This window comes from Bison bison, unplaced genomic scaffold (genome assembly GCF_000754665.1).
Source record: "Bison bison bison isolate TAMUID 2011002044 unplaced genomic scaffold, Bison_UMD1.0 scf7180017864322, whole genome shotgun sequence".
Taxonomy (NCBI): domain Eukaryota; kingdom Metazoa; phylum Chordata; class Mammalia; order Artiodactyla; family Bovidae; genus Bison; species Bison bison.
Window position 1 is genome coordinate 6,125,169 of NW_011494894.1, and position 14,713 is coordinate 6,139,881.

Genomic DNA, 14,713 nt, shown 5'->3' on the forward strand with positions numbered 1-14,713 from the left:
CTAAATGCCCTTGCCTCTTTCTTTCAGATTACATGAAGCAGACGACATTTGAAGCCCAAGCCTTTTTGGAAGCTGTTCAATTCTTTCGACAGGAGAAAGGACACTATGGCTCGTGGGAGATGGTCACTGGGGATGAAGTCCAGGTAACGTGGGGCTCAGAATCTTGGATCCTGTTCTCTAAGTGGTAGGAGGTCAGGATCATAATAAACTATCAAACAAACAAACAAAAGTAATTGCAGGCATGGAAGATGTGGTTCTGTAGGGCGTTTCTCTCATTGTCTAGAAGCATTTGATCAGCAAGCTGCTGGGCACTCTAAAGACCTCCAGACTGGGCACTCCAGGCCTCCAGACCTGCAGCAGGGCAGTCCAGACAACTGCAACTGCAGTGGAAGAACCACTTCCAATTTCTTTCCGGAAAAAGCATATTCTCTCAAGTGACCTGTGCTTCGTGACTAGCAGCAAATGTGAGCAGTGTGGCATAGTGCAAAGTTTGTGGTGGGACTTTAAGTCAGCAGATTTGGGTCAAAGCCTGCCAAGTTATTTAACTTCTCTGTTTTAGGTTACTCCTCTGAAAAAATAGGAATGATAATGTTTGCCTGACAGGTTGTGAGAATTAAATAAGATGTTGTTGGAAAAGTAGTTGGCAAATAGCTGTCTTCATCTATGGAATGATTTATAAATGAAGTAATTAAAGGATACCAAATTTGAAAGCATTAGATAGTTTTCTAGATGTTTCATTTACCTTTTCTAGTGCTCTGTCTCCTGTGGTCCAGATCCATAGTTTCCCATGACCTTGATTAAATGTCAATCAAGGGCTAAGTGTCTGGGTTGGTTTGGTACCAGGTACATTGTTATAGATCTCCAAGGAAACTATGTTTCATGATGTGACCCCATCCGCCATGAGGACACCAATCACAGGCTGATTCAACCAGAAAGAAGAGGCTGGGTGTGGACATTATTTAATTAGAAGCGCAGAGGGTCCAAGAATGCTCTTCTTTAACTTCCCCTCATAGCCCAGAATGCCTCTTTTGGGGGCCAGTGAAATTTGAGGGAACAGTATTTGGAAGATGCCAGATGGTATCTTGCTTTTATATGGTCATTAAATATCTAAAGCTAGAAACATTTTCTCATGATAATGGGCTGTTCTTTATTGTTTTAACATATGACGCGGAATCTCCTCCTCTTCTGTCTCCTTCTCTTTCTTCCCTCCTCCTCCTCCCCCTTCTTTTTCTTCGGTAGAGTCTAAACTCATTTATTTTCCATCCTGAGACTTAAGAACTTTAGTCAATTGTTGATTTCTCATATTTGGAGGAAGCACGTACCTTTGTAGGTTCAAGTTAAACAGTTATTTAGCTCCTTGAGTTAAGTTAAGGTACTTGTTTGTTTGTTTGTTTTTCTTTCATTTGAAATCTTATATCAGCTCACATTCCTTCACTATCCCATGGAAAGCAGGTACCTAATAGTTCTTTTCTGAGAGCTGAGTATTGAGTTTGGGTGTTTTTTTGTGTGTTGGGGGCGAGGATTGACTTTCTGCTCTTCGCTTTGGGCTGATATGTGTGAATTGCTTTAAGGTGTGATAGAGTGAAATGACTCATGCCTTGCCATTCTGGTGAGGCGAGACATACCTAGAAGCATCCAGAGAACAAGGCAGTGTATGTGGGACCATGTGTGATCTGTACATATATGGACATCATAAAGCATTAGCAGCAGTCATAGGAAGGTGCTAATTTTGCAGAATAAAAAAAATATCTTATTTGAGTCGATTCTAATGAGGTGGATGAACCTAGAGCCTAATATACAGAGTAAAGTAAGTCAGAAAGAGAAAAATAATGATCATATATTAACATATATATATGGAATCTAGAAATATGGTACCTGTAATCTATTTGCAGGTCAGCAAAGGAGACACTGACATAAAGAACAGACTTTTCAACACGGTGGGGAAAGAATAGGGCAGATGATTTGAGAGAGTAGCCTTGAAACATATACACTAACATATGTAAAATAGAGAGACAGTGGGAATTTGCCATATGACTCAGGGAACTCAAACTGGGGCTCTGTGACAACCTAGAGGGGTGGGAAGGGGTAGGAGGTGGGAGGGAAGCTTAAGAGGGAGGGGACATATATATACTTATGGCTGATTCATGTTGATGTATGGCAGAAACCAACACGGTATTGTAAAGGAATTATCTTCCAATTAAAAATAAAATAAAAAATTTTAAAAATACCTTAAAGGGGAAAAAGAAACAGAAGAAATCAGTAAACGCTTTTGCTCCTCTAGGAATTTGAGTTTCTTTCGTAAAGTCACAACCTCATAAAATGTGAGCACTGGAAGGGCAGTTCAGGATTATTCGTCCAATACCCTCCAGGCGGGAGAAAGAACATTCAGAGAAGTTGGCCCAAGTCACAAAACCAGTCTGTGACCAACTTGCATTTTGAGCCATGTCAGGTGAACCTTGAAGAAGCTGCTGAAAGGAAATAACTTTCAAGACTTTTCCTCTGTGAGGCCTGGTGAGGGTAAACTTCATCTTAACTGTTACACATGGAACTGAAGCAACGTCCATCCTAAGACTCACAGAAAAAACAGGTCAAGGTCCCAAAGAAGCTACCAAGTAGTTAAAGAAAAGGGCATAGCATGACTGAGTTTGAGAATGTGACATCTTTTGTTTAAAGCACTGCATTTATTTGCATTGTTTTCCTGTCTGCTAAGAACTTAACCATAACATTATCCTAACCCCTTCTACCCTCGGAGACTGTATTCAGAAGATTTTCAGCAATGCTACATTATTATCTTCATAGTAATGACTCATACAGCAAGTATGGCATGCCCTCGTGCTGGTGGTTATTTTAGGCAAGTGTCCAGGCAAAGCAAATATCTTAGAATAATTTGCCTGACAGACTATTAAGGTGAAAATATTTGTACCCCAGTAAAAGCATCAGTATATTTTCTACTTGTCAATTAAAAATGTATCAAATGAAGTCATGAGGGAAAGCATTTTGGAAAATGTAAATACAAGTTACGTGATTTATTTTTTATTTGCTTTTAAATTAACCAGATGGGCTAAGAGAACAGCTCAAAATTCCCACACATCAGGGTGGTTTCCAGACCAGAAAGCTATCCACATTTTTCCCTTGTCCATATGTTCAAGTCGTCTTTTTCTGGTGACCTTGAATGTGACCCGCTTTAAATGCACTATTTCACACTTGGTTGCTCAGTAACACGAAAGGCATGTGGCCAACAGCCTGGTCAGACCATGGAGTCAGCCTCAGTAAAGAGGGCAGTATTTCTGGGCCTCACACCTTCCCCACAGCTGCAGCATGTGGAATGTAAATGTAGTGTGGCCTTCACGGAATGAAGCTGAAGCTCCAACACTTTGGCCACCTGATGCGAAGAACTGACTCCTTAGAAAAGACCCTGATGCTGGGAAGGATTGAGGACATGAAGAGAAGAGGGCAACAGAGGATGAGATGGTTGGATGACATCATTGACTCAATGGACATGAGTTTGAGCAAGCTCCAGGAGATAGTGAAGAACAGGGAAGCCTGGTGTGCTGCAGTCCATGGGGTCATAAAAAGTCAGACACGACTGAGCAACTGTAGAAGAACAGCTCAGGGAGTGAGCCTGGAATTGTTGGTTTCCATCAACCTAATGGTGCGTTTGGTTTCTTATATGTGTGATGGAATTTTTAAATCTCCCAGTTAAATCCCAGCAGTTAAATGTACACACGCGCCCCTTTTATTTAAAGCACAGGAAATATTTTTAGGTTCCTTATGGTAAAACTCAGTGGTTTCTATTCTGAAGGAAGAAGGTTGGGAAACCCCTTCATTAATATGATTTGTTTTTATTAAATTAACTGCTTTCTCCCTGGTAGCCCCAGGGCTCTGGACCCTGCTCATGGAGGGCTGACCAAGGCAGGAAATCCCAGAGCAGGTCCTGGGCTGGTGAGGAGCAGTTCACAGTCAGAGAGGGCTGGGGCTGACAGATACAGAAATAAGATGAACTGTTGGGAGGAGACAGAGTTGGCTGTTGCCTGCCCAAGGGCTATTCCCTAATCTCACACTCCCCGCCCCTCCTTCTCCATCAACCCACTCTCATCCCCCTTCTTTTTTTCCCAGACATATTTCCTTTCCAATCCCTTAAGTTATAAAATAGAACCAAATTTCTTGGAACATTGTATGGGAAAGACTAAAAGCAAACTGCAAGCCCACCCAAATGGAGCATTTTTTTTTCTTTGGACTGTGTAACATTTTCATCTTCAAATCTTCTTCACACTCATGCTCAGATTCAAGCCAATCTCTGCAAAAGGATGGATTTGGATAATTAAATTCTGGCTTTAGTCTCCTCAGGCTCTTAGCTCACGCTCCCAATGCCAATGCTTTCCTCACTCTTGGGCAGGTGTGTCCAACAAGAATTTACTCCATTGGGCAAGATAAGGTTCATGAATTATTAATTATGTACTTGAACCCAGTTTGGGCACTTGCTGATTTCTATGCGATTTATACATGTCAGGTTTCTCTTTAACTCCTCAAAAATCCTCAAAAATGGCATCACTGACTCGATGGACATGAGTTTGAGCAAACTCCAGGGATTGGTGATGGACAGGGAAGCCTGGCATGCTGTAGCCCATGGGGTCGCAAAGAGTCAGACACAACTGAGTGACTCAACTGAACTGACATCTTGACTGCTCCCCAGATAATGGTTAAGAAAGGTCCAAACATCCCCAGCAGTGAATTAGTAGGACTAGTGGAAATCCTACCCCTGTTATAATCATAGTCACACCTGAAGTTCCACATCACAGATGATGGAACTCCCCCGGTTGCACTGACTCCCAGCCTTCTCTCCTAGGAACTCACAGACCTAGGCGGACTGAGCAACTCACCCACCTCCACCCTGGGAGTGTTCCTGTTCAGTTCATCTAGACTGTTACAGCCCGTGTAAACAGAGCCATTTTGAAAGTCAAAATCTAGTGACCTCATGAGCATTTCCACTAGCATGAGGCTGACCAGTGACCTTAAAGTCTTTCCCAAATCTTAATTTGAGTGTTTATGAGCAGGTCAATTATTTTGGACAAATATTTTTTTCAATTCACAGAGCAGATGTCAAATGATTCTCTACTATGATTCTGCTTGCCTCCTTTCCCGAAGTTATTCTTGTTCTAAATCTTGGGCTGCAGCCTGATACTGAAGGCTGAGCTGTGAGCCCCAAAACTCACCACAGATCTAAGTCTAAACAACAAAACTGCTCCAGTTCCCTTGGGGGAATATAAAGAAGAAAGGCCAGTGTTAGGTGGGGCCTTATGTGCAGACAGGTAAATCACTGCTCACGTTCAAAAGAAACACTTCCATTGAGCCAAGCAAATTTGTAGGAAAGACTTGGGAACAATTGAAAAAAATACTCTGAAAACTGTATACACCCCCTCTCCCGTATTCTCATCCCACCAATGTCCAGTTGTTCCAAAGTATTTGTTACTCCCTTCTTTTCCTAAACTTTAAAGAAGATGGAGATGGGATTCAGGGTGTAGTAGGGACAAAGAGCATGAAGACACTTAGATCCCAGAAAAGTTCAAGAGGAAACAATGGTCTCAGGGGATACAGACAAGGATTCAAGCTGCCAAAACCAAGCCTTACTCCCTTCACAATTTTGCTAAGGATACCCTTATCCATAATTGATGTTTCCTCTCTTATCCTAAATGCATTAGATTGTTCCATTTCAAATAGTAGAAGTTCAAGTTGAGGAATTTGTCCTTTCCAGCGGGAAAATGTCAGCAGGCGTGACTGTTCCCTGCAGATATTTAGAACATTTACCCTCTATGACTCTTCCTAGAGATTTCTGAGGTCTCAGACTCAGAGTTAAACTATTAACCTAACAGATTTCATGGAGTGCAGGACAATCTTAGGTAGCCAGGACAGTCAGTCAGTTCAGTCACTCAGTCGTGTCCGACTCTTTGAGACCCCATGGACGGTAGCACGCCAGGCTTCTCTGTCCATTACCAACTCCTGGAGTTTGCTCAAACTCATGTCCATTGAGTCAGTGATGCCATGCAACCATCTCATCCTCTGTCATCCCCTTCTCCTCCTGCCTTCAATCTTTCCCAGCGTCAAAGTCTTCTCCAATGAGTTCGTTTTTATGTATCAGGTGGCCAAAATATTGGAGCTTCAGCATGAGTCCTTCCAATGAATATTCAGGACAGGGGTGGCCAGTTATGACACCTTCAGTTGGCCTGATGTGCAGATTTAGGTGTTACCAGCTAACCCAGCTCTGAGGCTTTCTTCTTCCTCTTTGTTTTGTTTTTTCACTTAAGCATTTTTTTTAATTTGAGTATAGCTGCTTTACAACATTGTGTTATTTTCTGCTGTACAGCAAAGTGAATCAGCTATGTCTATACATGTATCTCCTCTTTTTTAGATTTCCTTCCCTTATAGGTTTATAGGTTACCACAGAGTACTGAGTAGAGTTCCCCGTGCTCTACAGTAGGTTCTCATTAGTTATCTATTTTATACGTAGTGGTATATATATGTCAGTCCCAATCTCCCAATTCATCCCACCCCTCACTTCTGCCTTGGCAAGTAGAAATAGAGACACAGATACAGTGGCTGTCTTCCTCTCGACAGATCCTGAGTAACCTGGTGATGGAGGAGCTCATGCCAACCCTTCAGACAGACATCCTGCCTAAAATGAAGGGGAAGAAGAACGACAGGAAGAGGGCCTGGTTTGGGGTGAGTGATGATTCTGCTTGGCCAGCTCTGCTGCTCAAAATGAACATTCCCTTCCCTTCTCTTTTTAAGGTCTTGTTTTTCTTTTTTTTTAATACGTAATTCCTTCCCTGGGTGGAGAACTGCCCAGTCTGCTCAGTCTCATATACATCAGGACTAATCCAAACAAACTCAGACTTTGAAAGAAAAATTAGAATGTGCACACGGTTTTGTTTATGTTGCGATCATCTGTGATTAACCCGCCCTCCTGTGCTTGACTCCATCAGGCTCTGACACATGACAGAGCTCCAATCTGTATGCTGTTCTCTGTTCCAGCTCCTTGAAGAGGCCTACCACCTGGTTCAGCATCGAGTTTCAGAAGGATTAAGCGCCTTGAAGGAGGAGTGCAGGGCTCTGACAAAGGGCCTGGAAGGAACCATCCGTTCAGACATGGATCAGATTGTGAACTCAAAGAACTTCTTAATTGGAAAGATCAAAGGTCAGTGGAGATAATGCCTGCTCCTATGAGCTAGATAAGCTGTGCATTTAAAGCTCTTCCACAGGGTGAGATGTCCCAAGTGGCGCTAGTGGTAAAGAACCCTTCTGCCAGTGCAGGAGACGTAAGAGATGTGGGTTTGATCCCTGGGTCGGGAAGATCCCCTGGAGGAGGGCACAGCAACCCACTCTAGCATCCTGGCCTTGAGAAGCCCATGGACAGGGGAGCTCGGCGGGCTACAGTCCATAGGGTTGCAGAGTCGGACACAACTGAAGTGACTTAGCATGTACATGGTGAGAATTCATAGTTTCAGAGGAGAATTAAACTGAGGGACTTTGGGAGAAAGTGGTAATACTTGTAATAGGAGCATGCTAGTGGTGCTGTTAAGGGTCTGGACCTCCCCATGGAAACTTCAGTGACACAGGCTGGAGGGCATAGTGCCTCTTGCCTGTAGTGGTGCCTGTATGTCCTGATCCTGTACCTCTTACACCAAATTGTAATGGCTCTGCCCTGCCCTCCACCTGCTGTAAGCTCTTAAAGAGTAGGGCCATGCCACCCCGGTTTACTCAGGTATTCCTTGTGCTTAGTATCGTGTCTGGTGTATGCAGACTCACAGTGAATATCCAAATCAGTGAATAATGGATTTTCCTTTAATAAGAAAAAAAGCTTTTGGGTTAGAGTCAATAAATCTAGATCTTCTAGATCTTCCTCCACTTATCATAGGGTTACGAGCCAATAAACTCATCATAATTGAAATGCAGGCATTTAATACGCTTGACCTACCCAATATCATAGCTTAGCCTAGTTACCTTAAACACGCCCAGAACACGTATATCAGCATATAGTTGGGAAAAATCACCTAACGCAAGATCTGTTTTATTATAAAGTGTTGAATAGCTCATGTAATTTATTGAATAGTGTATTGAAGGGGAAAAACAAAAAGGTTTGTCTGGGTACAGAATGGCTGTCAGTGGGTTGGTTGTTTATGCCTGTGATCCTGTCCCTGATGGGAGCCGTGGCTGTTAACCCTGCCCAGCATCCCAAAAAGAGCATCATACTGCATCTCACCTGCTCCGGAAGAGATCAGATTTCAAAATCTGAAGTAGTTTCCCCGGTGGCCCAGACAGTAAAGAATCTGCCTGCAATGCAAGAGACCCAGGTTTGATCCCTGGGTGAGGAAGATTCCATAGAGGAGGGAATGGCAACCCTCTCCAGTATTCTTGCCTGGGAAATCTCATAGATAGAGGAGCCTGGTGGGCTACAGTTTGTGGGGTCACAAAGAGTCAGATACAACTGAGCAACTAACACTTCTGCTGAATGGGTAATGCTTTCTTCACCTCGTTGTAAACTTGAAAGCTTGAAAGTTGAACCGTCCTAAATCAGGGACCCTCTGTGGCCCCAGCTCTAATGTCAGCTGGGTATGTGGGTTCAGGGAGATCACTCAATTTCTCTGTGCCTTGGTGCCCTCCTCTTGAAATCACAAGGGCCCATGCAATCAGGGTCTGCATGCTGAGGCTCTTGGATCAAATCCAGCCTGCCACTATTTTTATAAGTTACATTTTACTGGAAGATGGCTGTTCCTACTCCTTTCTGTATTGTCTGGCTGCTTTGGCACTGCAGGAGCATAGCTGAGTTGTTAGAACTGAGATCATATGGGCGGCAAAGCTGAAAATGTTCCTGACCTGGCCCTTGACAGAGAAAAGCTTGCCTCTTTCCTCCCAGGAGGCTTTAGATGGCCTCTAAGAAATTCTACAGAATAAAATTCTACACTTCTGCCTCCTACATACCCCAAAGCACACCACACTGAACATCATTTCAGAGGGAAGCATGCTGGCTTATCTGTGATTGTTTATCAGCAATTTTCTTAGGTAGTCAGTTTTCAAATTATTCACTCAGTCATTCATTCAAAAGACATTCACAAAGCGAGTGCTTTCTGAGCAAGGTGATGCAGCTTTAGCAGCAAACAGGGGAGATCTAGTTCCTGTGTTCAAGAGACGTGGAACCTAATGGGATTTTCCGCTTGGAGGATTATCCTCTACACTTCAGGCTCTGTTCATACTGCAGCCTAGCTCACACTGGGCTCTTCTAACAAGTCCTCCTGAGAGTAGGTTGCAGGAGGCATTACTAGAGCCAAGGCGTGTGCGTCTGAATCTATTGTTTATCTGTTCATGCGATGCCTTCTCCAGCCAGATATAAATTAACTTCAGACTGCTTTCTGGTTCCTATTACCCAGGTCTCTTATTCCTTTATTAGTACGACTGATCTGGAGTTGACTGTATGTTGAAATGCTTTATACAACTTAAAATGGCCAACACTAAACTGCCACAGCCAAATACATTCCTGTTGACTGGAGCTGAGCTGAGCTGAGCCTAATGGTGGCCATTCTCTTGGCCTGAATTAAATGAGTCTCTCTCTCTTGCCTAAATCCCTTCACATAAGATGGAAAAATATTCTGCCCTGGACTGGTTTTGGTTTCCTAAAGGAAGCCTTGAAAGGAAGTCATGATCAGATCTTTTAAAAATGGAATATCAGAAACATATTTTCATCAGGCCTCTTTTCTTCCCCTTTAAAACAAGAAAGTGCACATCGAGCTGCATTGATAAAGGGCTTTGGATTTCAAAAAAACTTCGGGAGTATTAAAGTAGCTTTCTCTCCATTTCCTCCCATGTGATTCTTGGCTTAAATTCTGCTGCATGAATACTGAATCATTTAATAAGCATTTATCCTGCCCCTGCTGAATACAAGGCCTATGAGGCGCCTAGGAAGAAGAGAAGTAGAAGAGAGTAAAAGTCACATCACAGACACCAAAACAGAAGGAAAAAATATGAAAAATGCCACAAAAGAGGCAAGAACAGAGGGCACAATGATTCCCAGGCAGGAACAACTTCAGCTTCAAAAAAAGTCATGTGGGCCCCTGACAATGAGAGGAATGTTTTAATGTCAGTTGATTGGAAAGGATGATATTACTCACAGATACAGTAAGAGCTGACAGTTTCTGAGTACTTCCAGAGGATCACACACAGTTCTGAGCATTTTGAACACAGCGAACTCATTTAATCCACACCATAACCTTCAGAGTACTTACTATTATGAGCCCCATTTTACAGATAAGAAAACTGAAGTAGAGATGAAGTAATTTGCCTGAGATTCCGAAGGTAGAATGTGAAACAGTCAGACCAACCCCAACCCGCAGCTCCAGGGTTTTCTCTCTTCATCACTCTGCTCAACTGAATTAATGTATGGCTCATGAATTAATGTGTCACAACACATGATTCATCTCTGCATCCCTGAAAAATAGCAGAGCATACTTGTGTGGGATGTAAAATTTATTTGGTCATTAGGGAAACACCAGTAGACTGTAGTTCAGGAAGCTGGGTGGTGGTTCAGGGCATTAGGCTGTTCCGAGTGGGTGAAATTTGAACTTGGCCTTGAAGGGGTGAGTAGGATGTTTATAAACAGAAGTGGAGGAAGGAAGGCAGAGGTGGAAGGAACGCTGGATAAAGGCACAGAGAGGGGGGCTGGAGCCCATGGTTGTACATAGGCAGGGGGAGGTCTGGCAGAGAGGAGCATGGCCACCCACGACCCCTCCCTGTGCCTGTCTCTGCCCCTACCCAGCAGGGCATACCAGCCAACTACTAAATCTTTACTATATATTAGCCATGACCATGATTGCTCTGAAATTTCAATTAGACACTTTTCACATAGTTCTTCTCCCAGAGTTAATTTATAAATAATTCATTTATCCTCCTAGCAAACAATTTTGCATTTTGGTATCAAGTAAGTTAGTTATTTTTAGGAGTCATAGATTGTTTCATTGAATTATACAATAGAAAGGGTTTTTTTCCCCCTAGTAATTCTATGATCTGTTTAATATTTTCTATCTCAAATATTTATAAGTACATAATATCAATAGTATTGGTCATGTCAGATTTTCAGAGTAAGAGGCAGTCTGATCCTTTGTAACCCTGTGAAAGATTTCTGCAAATTGAAGTGAGAACGTGGCCATTTTCTCACTATAAGCAAGTTATTTGCTAATAGAAAATAAGAAGTCTATTTGAATTGTGAATCTGGATCTGAAAGTTAGGGTGTGACCTTGGTGGAATCATCTGACATCTCCCGGCCCCCTTCCCCATCTGTAGGATGAGGACCTGGACATCAAGATGTATCTGTACTTCCCTTCTCAGTTCTGTGGTCCTATAACAAGGCTCGGTGGCTTACCGAGCTCCACAAAACTAGCCTTTCATCCACAGAGCAAGCTCAAGCCTTTTCCAGTTCAGATATCCTTTACTGCCACGGTACTTCCCAACCTGGCTAATCATGAAAACTGCTTCAACACTTAAACAAACAAACAAAAAAACAGATTTCCATGGCTTATCCAGACGTACTGGATCAGGATCTTTACTATGGTCCTCTTCTAAATCAAAGAGCAGTGTTTCCTCTGGGAAGTAAGAGTATGGTTACATTGTTTAAATCCTTTCCTAAATTTATTTGAATTGGCAGGTAATTACTTTACAATACTGTGATGGCTTTTGCCATACATCAGCATGAATCAGCCATAGGCATACATGTGTCCCCTCCCTCCTGAACCTTTTAGTCCCTTTTTATGATTTTCTGTACTCTTTATATTTTTGTCACTAAGTTTGTCATCCTTGATTATCAGGAAAAAATAGCATGTTTTTAAAAATTGGGTGTGGGGATGGGAGGCGGTGTGGCAAACCGATTGGAATTTGTTTCCATTTGGCCTAAAAAGAAACCATACTTGAATTTTTTAAAAGGCCCTTGAGGAGAGGGGAGGAAAATTGAATTAGATCAACTGATTAACTCTTAGAAAAAAGAATTAAAAACCTAATAAATGTGTTTTTAGAAGACAAACTATGAATTTATAATGGTGATGATTGATAGGAAATAGATGAGTCATTAGCATTTTCATTTTTTTGTATTAAGCATTGTCTATTCATAAGGACCAAGCAAAAAAATGTATTTCATCCCAGGGCAGAGGTAATCTTGGGGAGGGGTTTCTCTTTGTTCGAGTTCTCAAGGAGCGATTCTCTTTGATGGCTTTCCATCCTGGTGAGTACCGGCACAGGACGCACTGGGCTCGTCTGTGTTGCCTGCTTGAGTTTGTGTTGGCTGTTACATGTCTCCATGGGGCACTGTCCAGCCTGGCCTGGCTCCAGTGCCTCTGAATCCAGTTTTGCCATCACTCACAGTTTCCTGGCTATTTCCTACCTCAGCGATGGTGGCTCAGCCAGCAGAGAGAAGCTGTGCAGAGAGTGTGCAGCCATTCCTGGGGTCCATTCTGGAGGAGCTGATGGGACCTGTAAGCTCGGGATTCAGTGAACTGCGCTCACTCTTTGAAAAAGAAGTGGATGAACTTAGCCAGAGCTTTCAGACCACCAAAGACAGTGCCCAGCTAAAGGAGGTAGGGTATGAAGCGAAGGAGTGGAGTGTGAATGGTCTTTTTTTGAGTCTTTGTCTGCATTCATTCATTCTTTTTTTTCTCCTTCTCTCTCTCCTGTCTTTTCTTCTTCCCTGCCTTCCATTCATATGCCTTTCCATTTATTCATCTAGTCTTTCTGTCCTTCATTCATCCACATTATTCATTCATCCATTCATCCATCTTCTACTTGATTTCCTTTATTAATGGTTTCATGTTATGAAAATAATAACATGCTTGTATAACTTAAAAGTGAAGTCGCTCAGTCATGTCCGACTCTTTGCGACCCCATGGACTGTAATCTACCACACTCCTCCAACAATGGGATTTTCCAGGCAAGGGTACTGGAGTGGGTTGCCATTTCCTTCTCCAGAGGATCTTCCCGACCCAGGGATTGAACCCAGGTCTCCCGCATTGTAGGCAGACGCTTTACCATCTGAGCCACCAGGGAAGGTACTTGTATAACTTAAACAGTATACAAAGATATTTACATAAAGGCAAAATTAATCACCATCGCTCATACCCACCTAATTCTAGCCCACCCCCAACTCCTAAAGTATCTCCACTTCTAACTCCTTGGATTAACCCATGTAAATAGGTCAGTATGTGTTTTCACATGCTTTGTCCTTGCCTGTACAAATATATATGCATATATCCTCATTTATATATGTTTTATGTTTTGATTGATTTGCTTCCAAAAGCATGACAAAAACCAATGTTTCTCAAACTATGTTCCTGGGACTAGTATCATCCTCATTATATGACTGCTAAAAATGCAAATTCTCAGGCCGCACCCATGAGCTACCAGATCAGAAACCCTGGAGGAGGGCACAGCAGCAGTCTGGTTCAACAAGACCTCCGGAGGACTCGCTGTATCCTAAAGTGACAGACATAACTGGGCAGCTTTATTTTACACTTGCAGTATCGTGATGAACATCCCTACAAGTCAAGCCAGTGGATAAAACCAAAAAAAAAAAAACACCTTTATTTTTTTATGCATACATACACGAAATTGTATATAAACAAGATCATTTGTTAGTATTTTGAGGTTTCTCATGGTAGCCCTTCTAAAACTTAACTTTCTCTCCTTCCCCCACATCCCCTCCTCCAACTCAAGCAACTAGTGTGAACAACTTAGCATACGCTATTCTGTGCTTTTCTCCATGTTCATATAGCATATAAAACACATGTTTTGTGGGATATATTTTTTTAGGTTGTTTGCTCTTAGAAAAATGGGATTATATTATGTATATATTGCTTTGCTTTTCTGTTTTCTTATTCAAAAATACCTCATGAAACTGTTTTTAAGTTAGTGTTCTAGTTCTAGTTCATTTTTTGTAACAGTTGCATAATACTTCATGTACCAATATACCATGATTCATTCAACCATCCAAATGTTGCTAGCACCAGGAACAAAGCTGCAATAAATAACCTTGTAACATATATTCATTTACTTTGAAGCTTTTATTTATATGGGATCTGATTCCTAGGACAGGATTGCTAGATTGAAAGGTGGGAATTTTTCTCATGTTAACTGATGTTTCCATTGACATCCCCCAAAAAGGATTTAGATTTTACATTTCCACCAATTGTACATGATAAAGGACTTTCTTTACATCAGCCTTAGGCAATCACTTGTTCAATTTTTTTCCAGTCTTACCCAAAGAAAGGCAATGCCAAAGAATGCTCAAACTACTGCACAATTGCACTCATCTCACACGCTAGTAAAGTAATGCTCAAAATTCTCCAAGCCAGGCTTCAGCAATATGTGAACCGTGAACTTCCTGATGTTCAAGCTGGTTTTAGAAAAGGCAGAGGAATCAGAGATAAATTGCCAACATCCGCTGGATCATGGAAAAAGCAAGATAGTTCCAGAAAAACATCTATTTCTGCTTTATTGACTATGCCACGGCCTTTGACTGTGTGGATCACAATAAACTGTGGAAAGTTCTGAAAGAGATGGGAATACCAGACCACCTGATCTTCCTCTTGAGAAATTTGTATGCAGGTCAGGAAGCAACAGTTAGAACTGGACATGGAACAACAGACTGGTTCCAAATAGGAAAAGGAGTACGTCAAGGCTGTAT

General features: G+C 42.2%; 1 protein-coding gene across 1 annotated transcript in view; it reads left to right on the forward strand.

Annotated features, from left to right (window-relative positions):
• FAM129A (family with sequence similarity 129, member A) overlaps positions 1-14,713 on the forward strand; it is a 185,004-nt gene that overhangs the window by 152,966 nt on the left and 17,325 nt on the right. The window contains exons 6-9 of the mRNA XM_010853087.1: positions 28-143; positions 6,613-6,717; positions 7,030-7,192; positions 12,424-12,611. Coding sequence (XP_010851389.1) covers positions 28-143; positions 6,613-6,717; positions 7,030-7,192; positions 12,424-12,611 — 572 coding nt within the window. The remainder of the gene's footprint in view (positions 1-27; positions 144-6,612; positions 6,718-7,029; positions 7,193-12,423; positions 12,612-14,713) is intronic.